This window comes from Silurus meridionalis, chromosome 8, assembly GCF_014805685.1.
Source record: "Silurus meridionalis isolate SWU-2019-XX chromosome 8, ASM1480568v1, whole genome shotgun sequence".
Lineage (NCBI taxonomy): Eukaryota > Metazoa > Chordata > Actinopteri > Siluriformes > Siluridae > Silurus > Silurus meridionalis.
The window spans coordinates 20,528,162-20,550,646 of NC_060891.1; the positions used below are offsets into that span (position 1 = coordinate 20,528,162).

Below are 22,485 nucleotides of genomic sequence, written 5' to 3' on the forward strand. Positions count from 1 at the left end.
GTGAACAAATGAGAATGACAAACACTGAGCAAACTCAAAGAGCTGCACACACATTTCACAAATGAAGTTGCTCTGCACCAGTTTCCGCCCTGCAGGATTTCTACTTTGCAGAGCCCTGTAAGCGCAGAGGCTTTGTTCGCAACAACAGGTGTTAGCACAAAGCAGCTCTGTGGTGAAGAACTGGGTGGAACAAAAGCATCATTCTGAGACTGTGCTTACCACATCCTCTCCTCTGTCTACCCTGCATCTTTACCCTTCTCTCAGCAAGCAGATACCACATCCTGCCCTCAGCCCTCACTGACATACTTCAACACATAGACCTTTCATAAGGGGTTGATTTTCAGTTTTTGATAAGTGAATAAAAATAACAGTGAATGTACGAACATACTGTTAGGGGTGCTTTTCTTATGTTTACTATTTGTTTTGTTACAAGAATTTCTGTAAAGCGGAAATTTAAAACATGTTTTTATGTATTTTTTTTCGGTGGCAATATAATATCAAATTAACATATACTCTATATTTCCTGTAGCCATTCACGATACCATGCACGTTCCCATAATACAACATTAATCATCTTCCATTCTAAAATGGAAAACTGTGATATGAACTATGGAACACACCCACAGAGTTTCAAATCTGCAGACTTTCCACTGTTGAAGAGATGAGAGTATATAAATTCTTACTACAGAGTTTAGTAGAAATGCTGCACAACAAATGTTTTTTTCCAGTAAAATATTCATTTACAGTATATGAGAGAAGTTCAGTGTTAGCAGTAAGAAAATGTGGGCAGAAAAGTTTTAATCAGTATTGCTTTATTTTTCTGCAAACTAAAATTTTTTTTCCGTAGAAAATTACATTTATGTTCCCTTAACTAACATGACTTTCTGCATGGGTTAATATCAATACACTGTAATGGTTATAAAAGTAGCAAAGTAAGTAAAACCTCTAAACATATTTTAATATAGGTTTGTTAAATGTTGGATACACCAAATGTTACTACATTTTATTTAATAACTAACTTTCTTTCGGCTTCTCCCGTTAGGGGTCGCCACAGCGGATCCTCCGCACGTTTGATTTGGCACATGTTTTTACGCTGGATGCCCTTCCTAACGCAACCCTCCCCAATTTATCCGGGCTTGGGACCGGCACTGAGAGTGGCTGGGAATGGTTCCCTGACCGGGAATCGAACCCGGGTCGCAGCGGTGGGAGCGCTGCATCTTAACCACTAGACCACCAGGGGACCACCACATTTTATTTAATAATAAAAAAAAATAATAATTTTCATTCACATTAGCAAATATGATATTACAGTTGCTAAAGAGAGACTATGGCTGCCTACGTTAAAAATTAAATGTTGGAGTCTTGGTTCTAAACTTTGTAAACTAATTATCAACTGCAAAAATGCATGTGAAATAAATTGTTCATGGTAAACACTGTGGGCTTGATATTTCTTATAATGTTGAAATGCATATTCAATTTATAAACATTAGTTTAATAGTGGATTATTTAAAAGAATAAATGCAATTTTAAATACACTAAAGTAATAGTACTTATGACATTTTTAAGCTGAACTTTGTTGAATACTAACTAATCTGCTAAAAGATGCCAGTAAAGGAGAGGGCGATATTTATATGCTATAGAAATATACAGAAAATAATGAAAGGTTATTTAATATAGATGTACAGTAATGCAGAATATATTAGCCTGCATTATAACTTTTATCTTTGAAGCAGTTACATGCAAATTTAATAACATACATTAGCTAATAATCCTGTAATTTTTTCAGTGCTTAACAGTTTATAGTTATATACTGTACATATATATTCTTAAACTTTATTTTTATTCTTTAGTTAATCTATCTATCTATCTATCTATCTATCTATCTATCTATCTATCTATCTATCTATCTATCTATCTATCTATCTATCATAAGCATATTTGCTCCATATTATTTAGCTGTCTACAATCTCTTCCTCTTCAGTCATCAGGGTCTTTTCTTTTGAAGCCTGCAGGGGAAAACATGTATCCTTAATTAAACAGAAAACAAACCAAAACTAAACAATTTGCTATAAATGGTTCTTATGAGGTCTGTATTCCATTATGCTAATCAATTATTTTATACATTTTCAAATAACATTAATATATTAAAGTACTTATGTATTTACTGTTTGGCCAAAACACTTTTAGTCAGCATTAATGCTGGACTACCATGTCCATCCAATATGGTTAAATAATATGTATGTATGTATATGAGATATATATACAGACTACATTGTGTTTGTGACTCTGTATACCTTGAATTTCCACACTATAATGCTGACAAATGCAGCATACAGTAGACTCTTGCCAAGAAACATCAAGTATCCAAATTGCACTGTAGCATACACCCTCACTAAGGTCACAAAGTAATCATATATCACTTATAATTAGCATTATTTTTTGAGAATCAATGATAATTTACAGATTTACAATATCATCTGTTCAACTCACCTGGTATTTTATCTGAAAACACACAAAGTAAAACAACATAAATTAATAAATTTGAAACTCGGCCAAGTATTTTTAAAGAATCAGAAATATGAGTTCTTGACTTTATAAACCTTGTGGAAAAAAATTTAAAAAGTAAAGCCTGATACTTTTAACAATACATGAAAATGAAATATTGTTGCATAAGATAGAGTAACATTTTTTAATGGTTAAATGCAGATCTTTAAATTTTTTAAAATGATTAATATTACACAAATTGTTGGGGTTGAAAAATGTTAAAGGTTAAAATGTCAGCCCAATCATGGAATCAACATACATTTCTGAACTTGAGAAGCATGATCCTGATATCTCTGGATTTGTTTTGTACAAACTGTACCTGGGGAATATCTGAAGCTGCGTGGAATCTTCTTGTAGCCATCTTTATTGTAGAAAGTAACAATGCAAGTGAAAGTGTTTTTAATGTTGGTCCACTCAGTTTGTTGGACACTCAGTCTGCTGGACATGCTGTAAAGTTTGGTTTTTGGATTTTTTTGGGCGGCATGGTCCGTTGCAACACTATTCATTCTCTCTTTCCCGTTCACTTCCCAGCTAATGCTAACATGATCAGGATAAAAGTCGTAGACTAAACACACCAAGGTTACATTATGGAAGTCTTTCTTGGCTCTGCAGAGCTCTTTCGGGGAAGGTGGCAGCAACTCTATTGCTGGACTGGTGATGTTCATGTTGGGGTCTAAGAGGAAAAGAAAAAAAGTGCTTTAGAGGAAAATGATACTGTTCACTCTTATGGATGTCATTAACTAACATTTATTAAAAAAATATATATATATTATTAAAGAGGCTATGCTGTCAATGACTTTAATAGGATCATTAAGCACAGCAACGATAAATCAATAAAAATAATGATTTACTGTCACTGGTATCTTATTATTTTATCTTTCTTTTTTAAACTTCACATCCTGTTCTTTGTAAAGTACATAAGAGCGTTTATGCGTCAGAAGAAATCAGTTGTGGATAAAATCCCTCATTCTGTTCCTACTGTGCCAATTAGGATTGATAAGAGTTGAGCTCCCTATATTACTGGCTGAAATAGTGACTGCCCACAAAAAACCTGATCCATACTTAGAACCTTATTTTGAGTTTGTGGTTAGAAAATGCATTTATTATTTTGTAGAACACGATGTGTTAATGGTAATAAGGTGATAGTTGGATAGTTGGCAGAATGAGGCAGAAACCTTGAGAGGAACCAGACTCAAAAGGGGAACCCATCCTCATTTGGGTGATATCGATAAAATCTGATATCGGCAGCGGTGTAGCTGCCAGTTCTGTTGGGTGTGGGTTTCTTCCCTGCTTGTGGTGAGGGAGTTAGGGAAGTGATTTGTCTTTTCTTTTGGGTTTTTTTGTCAGTAATTGTCAGTAAAAAAAATTGTTTTTGTTAAAGTGTGTTTTTGTTTGTTATTTCGGCTTTGGTCCACCCTGAAGTTTTTCCCAGTGTAGTACTGTACACATTTCATTATACCTCCTGTTATTAGATACCCCAGTGTTTGTGTTCCGTTCTTTATCCCACAAAATACCAAATGCGCTTACAACCACCCCGTGCCTTTAATCACACTGTGCGCCCTAACTCTAAACTGGGACATAACAAAGCACATTTTATTTTTTTCAGTCCTAATCACATAATTAATATTTTTTAATGCTTTTTTTTTTTTTTTTTAGGAATTCATTATGTAATATTTTTCCTCAGTTGTGATGTGTCGATATTATTTTTTTTAGGAAACGGTGTGACAACACTGCAATGTGCGATGGACAGGCTATAAGACTTAGTCATCGATTTATAAATTTTGAAATGTCCAGAAAACCACTGGTGTACCAGCAAACAGATACTGAACAGCAGTTGATGGCAAAAATATTGTAAAACATCAGTCAAATATGATTTAGTAAATGTCAATGGATTAATCTTGCATGGCTACTTCTAAAACATGCACACATCATTTTTGGTTGTAACTTCTGATGGTACTGTAGCAGCATAATTAATTTTAAGTGTACAGAAACATCCCTATGCCAATTCAAAATGCTTGTTTAATTGGGAGTATATTTTCATTTAGCAAGATAATAACCCAAAACACACAGACAACACAACAAAGGTCTTTGTCAGGTAAAAATGTGGAAGGGCTTAGACTGGACATTGAAGGGCTCAGACACCAGAATTTTAAAGGGAGAGTGACAAAAGCATTTGTTCAAGTCTGAAAAAGTGTGCAACAAAGAATGCAACAATCTTTTGATATCAGTGCATCATTGAACATATCCAGTCATAGCAAGAAACAGTTTTTTTAACTTTAAGACAATAAAAATCACTTGATCTCTCACCAAAGGTCCCATTTTTAAAGATGTTTAACACATCTTGGTGTATCATATATATCATATTTATTTTATTATCTCATATTTGTTGTGCAATGTCAAAGCCAAAGGTCATCAGTGTATAACATAAACACTAGAATCTGCTTGTTGTTTTTATAATTTTGAAGGGTTGTGCATATGAATAACAATGAGTAACAATTCATTTACTTCTGACAGTATTTTTTAACTTAATTTGCATCATAAAAAGGATATTTGGAAACAATCTCAGATAAATTAATGTGTAAACTCTAAAGTTAAATAAATGTGCCTAAGTTCAAGAACTTTCACATCCAAGCAATATATTAGTGTTAGTTTAAGATCTAAGAATTGTATTTAAGCTATTTAAACAGTGTTAGGTTTTGGCACCCACATTGTGCAAAGCCACCTTTATTAATGCTGTATTGATGTATTTTAGCATGTAATGAGTAACAAAGATATTACTATTATTAATGGCTATTCATATATGACACAATTGTTAACGTGAACACTTTATTTCTTTCCTGATGGGCTAAGAATTAATGCATGTATTTATTTATTATATATGTTAACCAAATTCATATATCGATCAGATACTTGCAATTTTAAATTAGGAATAATATATTGCATATTTGTAAATCTTAAGCTAAACAGAAGCAGATATTGAATCATATATCAAATTAAATCAAACTATATTGACAACTCAGTGCTACATTAAAGATTTGTTCTTAAATATTAGTAGTTGAACTTTTAATCATAATGGCCTAAGAAATGTTCTTTGTCTTTTAAGCTAATTTGTACTTCATTTAGTGCTGCTAAACCTTAATTGTACACTTGAATGAATTATTTTGTAAGTTAAAGATGGGATTTGTAATGTATTTTCACGTTATCAAATAGTGAAAGTACATTGTGTATAGAAGATACACATTTGATGACAATAAAAAAAAATTAAAATAAAATCAGTGGTAAACTTACCCAGTACTGTTATTTTGGTCCCTGTACCAAATTCCACTTTTGTGTACCCAGCACACGTTGATTTAACTCACAACAGAAACTAGACCTGCTCTAATAAACTTTATTGAGTTTTCTGATCCGATTAATTAGGTATCATTGAATTGCTAAAGAAGTCAGAAACTATCAATTTAACATTAAAGTGAACAACATAAGAAGTATTTTACAAACCATGCTGTATATGATGTAGGGTACAATAAAGATGTTTGGCATGTTCCAGAGTTGTACACGCTAACTATATCATTTGGATTCAGACTAAGGCTAAGGTTATTGAATAGCCAATTAAATTGTTAATACTACTAAAATACTATGACTTTGGCTGAATAAATGCTTTTAGCACAAGGGAATAAAAATATCTAACAAAGATCACAATGATAATGCTTTGAGATTTTTAAGCAACTTACCCAAAACTGTTAGTTTTGTCCCAGGGCCAAACTTCAAGTCAGCAAAGCTGGCACACTGACACAAGGCCTGACATAAACTGCAACAATGTAAAGGCACTGATGGCTATCAGTGTTTGAGGCCCCTCATCTATTAGAGACTAGAACAGACAAAGCTTTCCTATGTACGTCCTACGAAGGGGCCTCTTATAACATTCAGAATTCTGCAGAATTAGCTTGGTCTGATTTGTGCTAAATATTTGTTTGACTTGTTTACATTTTTTTGATTAGCCCTCTGTATGGATTGGACGGGGAAGTGGTATATCATGTATGCATGCTGGATTTAGTTGGTTTGCTAGATTAGATACTGACTGCCAGGGATTTCTGTTCATGTGAATAATCTAATACAATTTAATTGTATTTCAAATGTGTAAATAAAGTTTGCACATTTTATGTTTCACTTTAAATGTTCATATGTTGGGCACAGGGCAACACAATCCTGACTCAGAGTTTCAAGTTCTTAAAATGGCTTTACCAGCTTTTCTCAGATTTTGGGCTATTATCCAAAAAATGCAGGTAAGTGGAATAGCAATGCTAAGTTACCCATCGTTGTAAAAATGTGTGTGTTTCATATGGAGTGAATTCTCTCTTCATGCTCCCACTGTTACAGGGTCTGGTTCTGAATCCACCATTACTCTTCCAAAATAAAGCACTTACTGGAGGTCAAAGATGAAGATGATATTGGACAAATGTTTTTATAGGTCACACGTTGACCTAAATTCACATTAAATTTCAAGCCATAACCTGCTGAAATGCACTTGTGTGTGTTTTTCAAATGTAAAAGCCTATAGTATTAACCATGTGCATGAAATTTACTGTATGTGTATAAATTTGCAAATATCCTTCAGCAATATTTTTCAATGCCATTAACATACATACATTTTATTTTAATATCAAATAATGAAGCATTACAAGAAAACTTTAATAACATTTTCTTAAAAAAAAATCAAAGTATACTTGTTTTATACATCAAGTCAAAGAGCATGTTCTGAGTAAACATATTTATATTATAAAAAGGTAAACTATATCTAAATCCTGTTAAACCAAGAGGGAAATACAGAAGGAAAAAAAAACTAACAAATTAAAACAGAATTAGCAAAGCATTAAGAAGTAATTGTGCTTTTAAATATAGAGCTCTTATCTAAACTAGCTGTTAGCATACTGATATAAACTGTGCGTTCTCGGAAGTCACTTGACCATATGGCAGCTCTTTGTCATGCCCACACCAGTCTCATTGCCTTCTACTTTGACTTGCCCTGTGCAACAGAAAAAAATGAGAAAATAATATGATTTAACTGTACATAGTAACTGTCCTTGGTGTGGCCAGTAACATTATAATGATAATTACAATAGCGGAGGTGGAGGCTCTTTACCTGTCTCTTAACGATGACCAAGATGATTAAGCCGTATATCAAACTTTGTGCAATGAACATGCTGTAACCCAACATAGTTGTTTTCACTTTTCGAACATACGTTTCTAAAAGGAAACAAAAGAGAATTGTAATGTAAACTGAATTGCTCCAAAGCATTCAAAATCATGCATGCACTTGAATCAAGAGGACATTTTTATTTAAGATTTTATCAAAAAGATAACCCTATTATAGAGTAGACCATGTTGTGTATGTATGTTTTGGAATGATGGGTCTTACCAGCCGCATATTCTCCATCGCTCTCAACTAAAAAACAAGAGAAAGTTTTAAGCACTTTAGTATGTTAATAATAATATTAATATTAATAATTATAATAATAATAATAATAATTATAATTATATAATTAAAATAATAATTATTAATAATAATAATAATGATTATTATTATTAGAATAATACCTACTTTTTGGTCCTGTTTCAGAGTCAGAGTGTGTTGAGTATTCTGTGCCATCAAAAAAAACAACATTACAGGTGAATGTTAAGCCTTTAGTCCATTCTGTTTTGTAGTTGATATTCAGTCTGCTGGTGATGCTGTAGAAACTGCCGTTTCGGGTGGCGATCTCATCTGTACTAACATCAGTGGAGCGGTTGCCGTTATCATCAGTCCAGTACACATTCACATGGTCAGGGTAGAATCCTTTAGCCACACACACCAGTGTGACATTTGTCTTTGTACATGTTTCCTTTTCTGAAACACTGAGCACCTTGACAGAGGCAGGCTTTGTGATGCTTATATTTGGATCTAAAAAAAATATAAGGTTTTTGGATATCATTGTTAAAGCTTATGACAGAATAATTCCAAGGCAATTCCAGCATTTCACACTAACAAAATGTCTCACAGCAATAGCAAAATACCAATAACTCATGTATTGATATACATATTTAAAACTCAAAGCATGAATGTAAAATGAAACAGATTTTTTGAGTGAGAAAACACATTTTCTACAAATCGTGAATATTAAACCAATTGCATAAATCAAGAATAATATAAAAGATACCTGAAGTACATAAAACTATGCAAATTAAAATGTTCCTTGTTTAGGGAATACATCATTTAATTACAAACAGGGTGCAACATGTTTTATGGATTTGATGTGTCGACCATCACTCTTCATATTATCTGAGTTCATGTAAAACTTCCTTCATCTAGTGGTTCAGTACACTTAAGTATATAAACAAGTTAATTACTTTATGTCTTAGAACAATGACTAATTGGATATTTTAGTTGATGGTAACTTCGCTGTGGTTGTAATAACCTAAAGGCTTCAGTACTTTCAGTTACAAGTCCCAGCAATGTTTTTCAAAGGATTTTGCTTTTGTTTATCTAAACTTAACTATTTTTTGATGGATATTTTTGAAGTATTTTGTTGAAATTTACTATTATATATTAAGCTATGTCTAAAGTGACTGTATTATATACTTTATTTTTACATCGCAATCATATTAATTATTATTATTTTTTATGATTTATTTTCACATTTGAATGTTTTTCAATTTTGAGGAAACAAAACAAAAATATCATCTTTAATTTGCTATTTCACCATAACCGCGCAACATATCTACAGTATGCCTTGCCCTATCATCATTTTCATATATTAGATTTTGCAGTTGAAATTAATTTATATATTTTACATATGAAAAAATACATGGTTATATGGTTACATTTCAGTGTTTTTTTTTTAATTGTTTGTCACTTCTAAGAATTCGCGTTATTTATGGTTGACCCATACTTACATAATAAGAAATTGTCTGTTTAGGAGCATTAGTTTAAAAAAAAGTTAATTACTGTGCACATAACAAAACAATTCAAACAGCAAGATAATTGTAGTTATAGAATTGATTTTAAAGAGAAATTAGCTTTATATATTCATCAAAATGTTTACATCAAATTCATATATAATGTTATGCAATTGTAATGTATTGAATGCATTGAATACAGTGATGCCTATTCTATGTTCTCAGTATATCATGTAAATGGTACTGTATGTGCCATCTTGAATTTAACACATATTAGGCTATATTTGCCTAAACACACAAATAGAAATGCTCAAAATATCAACTGTTGCATCAAATACATGAACTAAAATATATTTTTACAAATGAATACTAAGAAATAAGATTGATTACTGCTACTTCTATAACTACAGCTAACAAAATGATTATATGTTTTCTCAGGCAATTATCTAATCATATTACAGAATAATACTGAATAAAGGTAACATTTGTATAAGATTACTGTACAAATGGCACAAAAATGTCTTGTACTTGTGACAAAAATGTCTTGTACTTGTGGGTTATTCATATTTGACATTACGGTTGAACTCAACTGACTCCTTGGCAGGAAAACCACAAGCAATTTTCTACGAAACTACAAGTTAATTTTCACCAACGTACAACTCTATAGAACAAGTGTTCTAGCATAATTGCCTCCGAGCCTCTAAACATATTCTGCTTTTATGACAGAAACCAATAATTAATGTTGTGTTCACATCTATTATATGCAGTTCATACAAAAAAGCATAACAATTCACAGTAATTTTTAGTCATTGCTATATCTATTATTGTAAGAATTCTACGTAAGGTTTAGGCATTTAAGATAAGTTCTCTATTGAAATAAGATGTTCATTAGCCTATATGATGCTTGAATAAAAAAGATAAGTGCAGCCTTACCAAGAACATAGAGTTTGGTCCCCTGGCCAAAGTATGCAGGCAGGTTGTTCACAGTTAATTTCAGTATGAATAAAACAACCTACAGCCCCAATCCTTAAAAGAGTCCTATTCACTCTATCTACACACTCATTCCTAAGGTTCTTAAAAATACAGCACTAAAACATGTTAATCTTCCATGTGGTTTTGCTTTAAAATGAATCAAATGGAATATGCAGCATACATGTAAACAAAACTCTAACAACGTACTGTTATTAACAACCTGAAAGATAATTTCAGAGGCCTTTAGTGCCTCATTAAATTCAGTTATCATTTTATTATACTAATTTTATGATTATTAAGAATGACATCTAAATATTTCTACATTTTGAAATAAATAAAATTAAAGTTTTGAGAAACTGCTTTCAAGGTTTAATCACTACAATGCTGTAAAACTAAACTAAACAAAAATATTTAAACAAGTCTGAAAATGCATCTATTAACTCTCCACTAAAACACAGAGTCTATTATCTACCCACATCAGCAATTCATGTCTACATACTATACTGTATTAATGCCACAGAAAAATATACAATTTCAATATATATATAATACTGACATAAAACTGTAAAAGTGAATCTAATGAAAAAACAAATGCTGGTGGTAAGATACATATTCTTTAAGTGAATTTCTCACCTATCACGGTCAGTTTGGTTCCATTGCCAAAGAATGCTGGTTGTTGTAGTTCACACTGATATTACGCTATAGAAAAAACCTGCCCTACTGTCATGATCTGCTACATACCAACAGTTCATTTGATAGTTGTAATTTAAATTAAAACTACTCTACATATAGGTAGAAGTCAGAATGCATGCATTAGCACTCCAATAGCTTGTACTGCATTTCACATGCCAGTTAAGGAAAATATTCATACATTTAAAACAGAGAATTGCAAACCAATGTCAAATTGCTAGACAATCTATTACAGATCACCAGAATGGACAGCATAGTAAACAGTGATTGCTTTTAGTTGTATGATATGTCTTACCAAGGACTGTTAACTTGGTCCCTCCACCAAAGTATGCTTGAAGGCTCCCAGAGGCACAGCATGCACTAATAGCTCACTAATGAATTCAATCAGGTATCATGTCCAAAAATGCAATCTACTATTAACTAATTTTTTTTTTTTTAATTGCATCATCATGATGTTGACATGTCTCTACAGTCTATTACAGCAATAAAAATTCCATCCAAAAGTAGACCAGATTGTCTTTGGTATTTTGTTTCAGTTAAGTCTATACACACTGACTTAAAAACAAACTTTTGAACCAAATCTCTTTTGAGAAACATTCTTAGAAATGGTTTAAAACACTAAATCAAACTTCCTCACCTCTTCCTGTGAGTTTAGTTCCACTGCCAAATTATGCAGGAAAGTAGCCTGTCACACTGACTCTAAGCAACTGAAAAACCTTCACTTTTTGTACAAAATGAACAGCTCTACTATTACACACTGGCACACATCTTAGAGGCTTGTAAGAAAATATTCTATGGATTAGTTTTCCTTACCTAAAACGGTGAGTTTGGTGCCTGCTCCAAAATATGCTTGCAATCCGGAGCACAGAGATTCAAGGCTGTATCTTTAACATCTATACTCAGCTTGGTATAACAGCATTTTGGTGGTGGTGTTTTATTTTCTCACAAATGAGACAATTACAACAAAGAAGCCATGCACTTTTTGCACACTTATAGCTGTATTAGTTTAGGACATTTACAGAGAGCTTTGCTACATGTATTTCTTACCAAAAACGCTAAGTTGACATTAAACAATGCCTGAATAAAACAGATATGCTTACCTAGAACTGTCAGTTTGGTCCCCTGGCCAAAGTGTGCAGGCTGAGTGTTCACATTGAACAGCAGTAGGATATAAACACTCTGCAGTTCTCAAATGCATGCTAACATACTATTTACACTGCACTTTCAATCAAACATTTTCTTTAGCTTATTATAAGGTTTCTCAAGTCTATTGCATACAAATCTAATTTGTTAAGAAGAGCAAAAGTATGATTTAAATTATTATTATTATTATTAAAATTTCAAATTTTAGGCCTTCTAATACACCTCAAAAACAACATGGAACATTAATCGAATGAAAATCAGACATTTCTCACCTATAACTGTAAGTTTAGTTCCATTGCCAAAGTATGCAGGATCTGTGCTCGTCACACTGACACTGAGCTACTAAAAAACCATCACGTTTTTCTCCCTCAAAACGAATGACAACCTCAAACTAACTTTGATATAATTACACTTGTACATGCTTTAGAAAACATACCTTATAGATAGATATCATTTTGTTTCTTACCTAAGACAGTGAGTTTGGTACCTGCTCCAAAATATGCTTGCGTGGCAGAGCACATAGATTTAAGGCTGTATCTTTAATCTCTATGCTTCAGCTCAAAGATTTATTCTCTACATTTACATTAAATTAGCAAAGTGTAAACAGCATTAGTTTAGCAAATATATAGAGCATGTTCATATTTCTTACCAAGAACAGTTAGTTTTGTTCCATCACCAAAGTGAGCCGGATTTCCAAAGGCACAACGTGAACACTAATGAAACAAACGGCTTCAATTGCATGCTCTTTACTATAGAACTACCCATCAGGATTTGTCTGTCTTTTACACAATGCACTAACACTCAATGTTTATAACATAAAATAATTGATACTTGATTAATATTAATTGATACTTGATGATTAAATAATTAATACATGATATTTCTTACCAAGAACTGTTAACTTGGTCCCTCCACCAAAGTAAGCCTCACGGTTGGCACAGTGTACAAGCTCACTAATGAAATGATCTATCCATTATATCCTATAGAGTCTGTACAGTCTACACTTGGCTAATGCTTGATTATTTTATGTGCATCACATGAATGTCATGTACATAATGTCAAAGACATAGCTGTCCTCTTTAAGGATGACATTGTAAAGGAGTTCTTTATAATGGTACATTTAATTACAGCAAATCAGACCACATCTTCAAATTATTTGAAAGTTTATTCTAACATAAAGCATTTTGAGTTCCTGAAGGACTGAATCTGTATTCTGTACAGATTTGTATATCATTCCTTCTTTACACAGATCACCAAAGCTAAATCATATGACAATGACAATTTATTAAAGAGTAATTACAAATGAACAACATATCTCTTACCAAGAACTGTTAACTTGGTTCCTCCACCGAAGTAAGCTTGATTGGCCCCAGAGGCACAGCATAAAAGCTCACTTATGAAATCACCCAACCATCAATGCCATGTAGTCTCTACCATCTATTGTTTACACTATTGCTTATTTATTTTGTGTATAAAATGTACATCATATGTACATGTTTATAGCATATTTAGCAAATCCATAAAGAAGCTCTCTCCCCACAGTAGCAGTTTAATTACAGCTTTAAAAATGCAGCTCAAATGACCAACCTCTTCTAAATCCTTTATGAACATCAAACATATATACACACACAAACAAAAATGTAATTTAGCTTTCTCACCTAAGACAGTCAGTTTAGTTCCTTTGCCAAAATGAGCAGGAGAGTTGTTGGTCACACTGACACTCAGCTACTGAAAAACTCTCTAAGGACTCTCTTATCTCTATGCTCTAGTAAACTGTCAACAACTGCATATCTTTCCCTTTTTCACAAATCAGCAAAGCTTAACTATACTTATTTTATAGTTATTTCAACTGAGAAGTAATATGATATTTCTTACCCAGAACTGTTAATTTGGTTCCTCCACCGAAGTAAGCTTGACTGTTCCCATAGGCACAGCATGCAAACTTACTAATGCAATCACCCAACCATTAAGTGGCAAATAGTCCATACTATTTATTACCTGTGCTTATTTTTGTGCAGCACATGTACATCATATATATATGTTTATTGCATATTTAGCAAATTTGTTAGGAATCTTTCTTTCCAGAAAAGCATTTTAAATATAGCTTTAAAAATGCAGCTCTAGTGAAGTACCACTCAGAGGAAACCTAATAAACATACAAACTAATACATGCTAAAAAATTTTTAGTTAAAGTTTCTTACCTAGGACTGTCATTTTAGTTCCATTGCCAAAAAAAGCAGGATAGTTGCCTGTCACACTGACACTCAGCTACCGAAAAACTCTCAAAGGACTCACTATTTCTCTATGCCCAAATAAACTATCAACACCTGTATATTTTTAATTTTTTCAACAAATTAGCATAGCTCAATGATACTAATATTAGAGTTATTTTAACTGACAAGTAATTTAATATTTCTTACCAAGAACTGTTAATTTTGTTCCTCCACCAAAGAAAGCTTGACTGGTCCCAGAGGCACAGTGTGCAAACTAACTAATGCAATCACCCAACCATCATATGCTATATAGTCCATACTATACATCATCTGCCTATTACATTTATTATTGCATAATTATTTTTAGGTTTATCAAATCTATAAAGGAGCTCTCACTTTAGAATAATGCTTCAGCTATGCAGTTCAAATAATTACCCTCTGTCAAGAAACATAATATATAGTCTTAATTAAATGTATTGTTTTACATGTCACACTTTAAAAAAAGATAATTAAGCTTCCTCACCTCGAACTGTCAGTTTAGTTCCTTTGCCAAAGTATGCAGGATCGTAGTTATCACACTAACACTCAGCTACTGAAAAACCCTCCACTAACTTCTATTATAACTGGATATATTATACTCTATCAGAATAATAACATAATTAATTAAATAGCATAATATTAGCAGCATGAAACCTCTTTTTAATTTTTAATCTTCACATACACATAAGTCTTTTAAGAAACCGTAATTATGTTTTTTTTTTTAAGTTTAATACAAATTACTCACCTATTACTGTGAGTTTAGTTCCACTGCCAAAGTGTGCAGGACTTAAGTTGTTCACACTGACACTAAGCAATTGCAAAACCTTCACTCTTTGTGCAAAACGAATGTGGCCCTCAATGTAGCACTGCATTCTTTTCAAAAAGTACACAATATAGACATTTTAGTAGCATTTTTTCTTACCTAAAACAGTGAGTTTGGTGCCTTCTCCAAAATATGCTTGTGAATATGAGCACAGAGTTTCAGGGCTGTATCTTAAACATCTACAACTTATATTAGAGAATTACTGCCTGCTTTATTTCTACATCTGTCTTTGATGTTTAATATACATACTAGTTATTCTCCCTTCAAAAAACTAAGATGGATGTCCATGTGGTGAAAATGACTTTAATACAGGATGTCTACTGTCTTACAGTTGTGCTTGATTTTGAATATGATTAGATTTACAAGATTTCCTTAAAACATTCTTGTAATAACACATAAACACCCCTGTTTATTTAAACAAACATACTAAACAAAACATAAGCCATACTTACCAAGAACGGTCAATTTTGTGCCATTGCCGAAATAGGCTTCATAATTGGCACAGCATTTGCTTGTCATATCAAAAAGTGTGTCTATATTCATGCTCTAATGTCTAGTTATATAAATACATTCATATATGCCATTAAAAATCCTTTATACTGCTATTTCATACGTGAATATTTCATATTTTTAAGTCAGATTTGAAACCAAAACACTTTTCTTACCTAAAACTGTAAGTTTGGTTCCATCTCCAAAGTATGCTTGATTATTGGTATTCACAGTCTGATTGCATTAACTCATTTCTTAGATCACTGTATTGCTAATTCCATCAACCTAACACAATCTTTTTTTTTTTTTTTGTAGAACTGACTCTACATAAAATCTGACTGTTGGGATTTTAAGACCAAAATTTGCTTACCTAAAACTGTGAGTTTTGTTCCAGCTCCAAAGTAGGCTTGATCACGGTTATCACGGTATGATTGTGTGAACAAATTTTCATATCTCTCTAATGTTAATGGTTGATTTTTTTGCCTTAACTATCTGTTTTATATATAAAAAAATCTTGGATTCTGCAATGGCTGAGTAAAAAAGTAATGTAGATAGAAAATATTAAAAACATAGACAGGAGCCTTTTTCACTACCCACAATCCCCAAGCATATGGTTTTTCTGCAATGCCAAATGGAATGAACTTCTCAGATTTTCAATAAGCATTGCAATTTAACAGTTTTATATTGGTGATAAATTGAAGATCAAATCATTCTTACCTAAAACCGTTAATTTTGTTCCATCTCCAAAGTATGCTTGATAACCGCTGTCACAGTACAACTGTCTGAACTAATTTCCCAGATCTCTCTAACGCTAATACTCTAAAGCTAGCATGGCAACATTTTTACACATCTGCATAATATATGAGGGTTTATAGATTTGGGAAGAAAGACTTTTTTGAGTGCTCTTTTGATTAAGTCAAACAACATTTTAGAAAATGTCTTAGACTTGAAATGACCCCCCTACCACAGAAAAAGTTCCAAAATCATTTATTTATATTACAACATCTAGATTTTTTTCAGATGTTTTATTATCATTAAAATATAAGTAAGATTTATATGAAATAACTTTCTTACCTAAGACAGTGAGTTTTGTTCCAGCTCCAAAGTGTGCTGGGTTGGCATTGGCACAGTGCACTTGTGCAAACAATTTTCCTAAATCTTTCTAATGTTATTTTTTTCTTTTATTCCATAAACGTACATGACGTTTATACTGGGTGAGACTATGGCACATTAAATATTGAACATTACTGACTTTGATTACTGATTAGAATCAGTGACAATTCTAGAAAGAATCTGTGCCCATTAAGTCAAAGCATAGGTTTTTTTTGCTAACTAGTACATGATCATTTCGTGACAATTCCAGAACTAAAAACTTACCGAAAAACTGTGGGTTTCATTTCAGCTCCAAAGTGTGCTGGATTGATGTTGTCACAGTACACTAGATCTTTCCATTGATGTTTTAAATGCTCACCTCTCTAAATTTATATAACTACATATTTTCTCAAATGACAAACTAAACACTACACTTAAATGAATACTAAGTCAATACACCTTATGTAGATAGGAATTAAATGCACTTTAATAAATAATCAGTGCCTGTGGGTCAAAGCAACGTTACTTTCTATGTTACCAAATTCAGGGCCACTCCATGCTTTTCTATTAAATCAACAGTGTTGACAATTTCAGAACCAAAAAATTTCTTACCTAAAACTGTGAGTTTTGTTCCAGCTCCAAAGTATGCTTGATACGCGTTGGCACAGTAGACTTGAGCAAACTAATTTCTTATATCTCTCTAATACTAGTTTTAACAAACTGGTATAATTATGTTTAGTAACCTACGTATAGCTAATATGGCTTTAAAAACTTATTTTGAATTTGCAAATTAATAAACATTGGCATAACAATCTAGCCTTGAAAAAAAACTTGAATTTAGTGGACTTACCTAAAACAGTCAGTTTTGTTCCATGTCCAAAATGTGCTTCAGAGCCAGTGTCACATTGTAAAGCAGCACTTCAAAATCCGCATTAAATCCACAGGATAATCCATCATAAAAGATTCAAACAAGAAATAAGGTATTCCCAGAATGATTTCCAATGTATAATCACTTTGGTGCAAAGCTTGAAGTGATTTTGTCACATATATTATGAAGAGCTAAAATCCAACACTGTGATTTTCCATGATGGAAAAAAAAAAAAAAAACATTAATAATGAGTAAAAAAAGAAAGCTGTATGTTGGAAAGAATATGTGGCATCCACAAATTTAAATTTATGTACAATAAATGATATGTTCCTGTTCTCGGATCGAATGACACTAACAGTAAATGTCGGGAGGTTTTTGTACAGCGGGTCTATGGAAATGTATCACTGTGGCCCCCTGTCCCCACGGTGTTAAAGCATTAGACAAAAACAAACTTTTGTATTGTGCTTCTCACCCGTCCCCCTCCCACACCGCACTTTATCTTTATTTTTGATCGGACACATTGCACACTATTATAATTTTGTCAGGTGTTTCAGCAGGCAGTGTACTCTAAACTGAATGTTGCTATTTCAGTGAGTACCAAGAAATCGAGCAGGTGCATCATATATATAAAAAAACATCTTCCTGTGTCACAACCCCCACCCGCATCCTCCTATTACTGTATCAAAGTATAACTGATTGCCGGATCTGCTGCCTTCAGTGCAACAACGCCAGGAGATGGAGACACAGAAACTTTGCATTACAAATTTTTATTTACCTACTGATGCTAGCAAAGCCCTTAAACTCTACAATAAATATTGTGATTTGTATAAATACCCCCACTATTCCACTAGCAAAAGAGCATGGAACTGATTAGTAATTATTAGGAATTTGTTATGAAAATGCCTGCCATTAATAAGCTAGAGACAAACAATTCTAGTGTGACATAACGGGTTTTTTGTTTATACAGTTCCTTGTTCTGTTAGACAATATTCACTTTGGAAATGCAAGTTCTAGGTTTTGGCATATTACATAGAATATTATAGTTTTTCAGTTAAGCACAATCAGGATGATCGTGGACTTCAGGAGAAATCCCCAGCACTCCTTCCACTCACCATCATGAACAGCACTATAACAACAGTGGAATCATTTAAGTTACTCGTTACCACTATAAGAAAATCACTTTGGACCCCACAACCACAGTCCACTCTCTCTTTGAACTGCTGCCTTCTGGTCGGTGCTACAGAGTCCCATCCACCAGAACAGCCAGGCACAAAAAAAATATTCTGCATGCTATACTCAGCCTGAACAATAAAAATATTCATTACTACACATTGCCCTTCATAAGTGACACATTTATAAATAGAATCCGAATGGTACATTTGTAAACTGCACACTTATATTTGGTTATATGTGGTTAAGAAGCTGGGCTAGTGATCAGATAATCGGGGGTTCAAGCCCTAGTATTGCCTAGTTGTCACTCTTGGGCCCTTGAGCAAGGCCTTTAACTCTTTGTGCTCCAGGGGTGCTGTATCATGGCTGACCCTGCATATGCTGCACTATGTCTGTACTTCCTCCTGCACTGGAATCTCCTGTTGCCAAGTTAAAAATACTTGTGTGTATAAACAAACTTGGTAATAAATCTATTTCTGATTCTGATTATATTTTATAATATTTGATCATATTTTATATATTTTTTAAATGCAAAGATGTCTGATGACTGAGTAAAAGTCTATTAACACTAACGGTGACATAAACCTTGGACTTAAGCAACTAACCAACCTAACATTAATATAAGCTTGTCATAACTGATTTTATCGACGTTAGGTACTACATTAGATGACATAAATTCATTATAAACTTTCATTATGAACTTTATATATATATATATATATATATATATATATATATATATATATATATATATATATATATACAAAACACAGGTTCAGCATCATGTATCATCTATGTAATCTATGTTTTAGTCTTTGATAAGTCATGATGTGTATTAACTGAACTGGCTAACAAATATTAATATATTTTAATATATTCAATATATTTATATTGATATATTTAACTTTTTAAAAATGAATGAACTTTTTATAGATATTTCAGTTAATGAATATATAACTTTATATATATATTTCATGAGCATTAGTGCATGCATTTGTATTCTTACCAGTATAAAAATTTACTGTATATTCTATTCAATATAAATAGCACTATACTAAATTGAAAATACAAAAAGTTCTTAATTAAAATTATTGTTTTATTTCATACCCAATGTTATGTTATATGACAATGTAAATCGATGTAACAGCTATACTTTCACTTCGATAGTGCTTTGATGTAGTTTACTGTAAATGTTGCTTTAGATTTTCTCATTTTATCCTGCAGAGGTCAGCATATGATTTATAATCCACTTTATCTCACTGTAGTCGCATCATTGCTCTCTTAGTAACCACACAAATATATTAGAGAAAGCTCTTTTATTGCTCATGTGTGTAGCTCAGCTTAAACATAGTGTTACTCGATACACAGAAATACACAGCTGAATCATTTGCTTCTAGTCTATTTATCTGCAGGGTTGTGTTTTGCACCTCAGGACGGCTCATAGAGTATTTACTCTTTTCATATGGTTCAACTATTTGAGCCATTTTTTTCTAATTAGACATAGTAATCATGTCCATTTCACCCAGACCTTTCTTCCTGTACCAGTACATGTAATAATGAGTGATGTCATCATGCTGGCATTCAATTTTCATCAATTCACCATATTTTATAATAAGTATAGATGGATTTTGGATGATTTGGACTCCATTTAAAGATTCTTTTTATAATATATATTATAAAATATTAAATATTTGCAGTTGCACAGGACCTTTAAAACGACCTCAATTTCTGACACCTTTTCACTTATTTGAGAAGTAATAAGAAATAACAATTTAATTTAAAATAAAAAGCCTCATAAATGTAGAGAACCACCAACAAAAGAGGGACAGGGGCAGACATGACATTTAAATTTCTTTTCAAATCCAAAAGCAGTTCAGAAACAAAATCATATAAATCAGAAACATCAGGTGAGGGTTCTTGTAAGACTGAGCCCAATTCTTGTTTCACTGTGACTGGCAGCACAGTAATAAACACCACCGTCCTGCAGCGTGAGGTTTGAAACGTGCAAGCTGAACTTATTCTCAGCTTTAACCAGGGCAATGCTCATTTTCTTCGTGGCCAGTTCATACTCCATCATAAGGAATTGTACAGGAGCACCATGATAAGCTTGCTTGTACCATTGCATAGTATAGCTGCTCATGCTAAACCTTGCATCTATATTGCACTGAAAAGTCATGGTACTCCCAGCAGTAGCCATTACTGAGGATCTTTCCTGTAGCAATTGTACAGCTAAGGTCTCACCTATGCAAAAAAAAAACAAGATATATTTACAACATTTGCATATTACAATTCTTATTACAATTAAGCAGTATACTAAAATAAAATCCAACACGCACGAGTGCCTAGAAGCAGCAACAACAGCACACCAAGTGTGAACATTTTTATATATTATTCACTTCTTTCTGTGAATGTCCTTTTAGCTCCAACAGGAACAAGAAGTTAAGCCACAGACTCAGGCACTATATACATGGAGAGGAGGTGGCTTATATGTCATACTTATCCCTATGTACATTGTTAAAAAACATGCACTTTATTTGGCTATTTATTTGTGATCTCAACTATTAAATCTGGTTAAATAAACTATTAAATAACTTAGTAAAGCCATTTATTAGAATAAACTTGGGTAGAGAATGTACTGATACATCTATAGTGCACTGTTTAGTGAATGTGTTCAAAACTTTAATTATCAACAATCACACAAAATAAATCTCACACAAATCTTACTTTTTCAAGTGCACACAAATATATTATTAAATATATAAGTAGTGCATAGTTGTAGGATTTTGCATTAAAATAAAAGCAGGAAGAAATGACTGTGAGACAATAATATACAATGTAATATTAAATATAAAATCTCTAAAAATAGTGATGTCCTTTTGGTAGTGTAATATCTATAAAGTTATAGTATACTTTATGTTGCAGTCTATAGAAAGTGAAGATTCTCAGGATCAGATCTCCCCCTGCTGGTTAGAAACATTCAGCAGCATATTATATTGCACAAAATGTTTTTAAGCAACATATAATTTTAGTTTCTTGATATTATAACCAAGAAAAAGGTTCTAATATAAAGAAAGAGGCTTTTAATTGTCACATATACATTGGCACACAGTAAAATTATTTCATTTCGTTAGGAAGCTGAGGTTGACAGTGCTGGGACTTGAACAACCGAACTTCTGATTAGTCTCAGAACCTTAACTGTTAAGCCACCACTAGCTGCAAAATAACTTGTGTTGCAAAATAACTGATAAAGCTATTGTAGATGCTGTATATTATCACTGGAGCTAATTGGCACTGTTTCCTTGTGAATCCCCAGTAGGTAATATAAAACCTCAGACAAAAACAGATGTTGCATTTGGGCTTCAGTGTATTTGAGGTTTTAGTAAAGTGTTTGTGTGAATATGCAGCACTGTGCTCACTGGCTGCACAGTAATAAACAGCAGAGTCTGACTGGAGGAGGTTTGAGATGGTCAGACTTCCTCTAGTCATGCTCGTTCTGCTCTGTGAGAAACGAT

General features: G+C 32.7%; 1 protein-coding gene and 1 non-coding gene across 2 annotated transcripts; both read right to left on the minus strand.

Annotated features, from left to right (window-relative positions):
• Positions 1-1,168: 1,168 nt before the first annotated feature.
• Positions 1,169-1,241, minus strand: trnag-ccc. The gene has a single exon. It is a non-coding gene; the product is annotated as a tRNA-Gly (tRNA).
• On the minus strand, positions 1,228-21,388 carry LOC124389565 (M1-specific T cell receptor beta chain-like). The gene is made up of 12 exons (XM_046854944.1): positions 21,310-21,388; positions 20,936-21,214; positions 16,918-16,977; positions 8,141-8,479; positions 7,958-7,984; positions 7,682-7,785; positions 7,554-7,564; positions 6,273-6,349; positions 2,864-3,217; positions 2,491-2,502; positions 2,295-2,392; positions 1,228-2,006 (listed from the first exon to the last, which is right to left on the minus strand). The coding sequence occupies exons 1-12, from the start codon at positions 21,350-21,352 to the stop codon at positions 1,953-1,955; spliced, it is 1,458 nt and encodes a 485-aa protein (XP_046710900.1). The 5' UTR covers positions 21,353-21,388; the 3' UTR covers positions 1,228-1,952.
• Positions 21,389-22,485: the final 1,097 nt, after the last annotated feature.

Bases quoted from the DNA above. Each gene is read 5' to 3' on its own strand.
- LOC124389565 (XM_046854944.1), bottom strand. From the start codon at position 21,352: ATGTTCACACTTGGTGTGCTGTTGTTGCTGCTTCTAGGCACTC. The intron at 16,978-20,935 runs GTGCTGCCAGTC...TGTTTGCACAAG, and splicing joins GGACGGTGGTGTTTATTACT to TGCACTGTGCCAATGCCAAC. The intron at 8,480-16,917 runs GTAAGAAAGTTA...TATTTTTTTTAG, and splicing joins AACAAAACTCACTGTCTTAG to ATCCAAATATAAGCATCACA.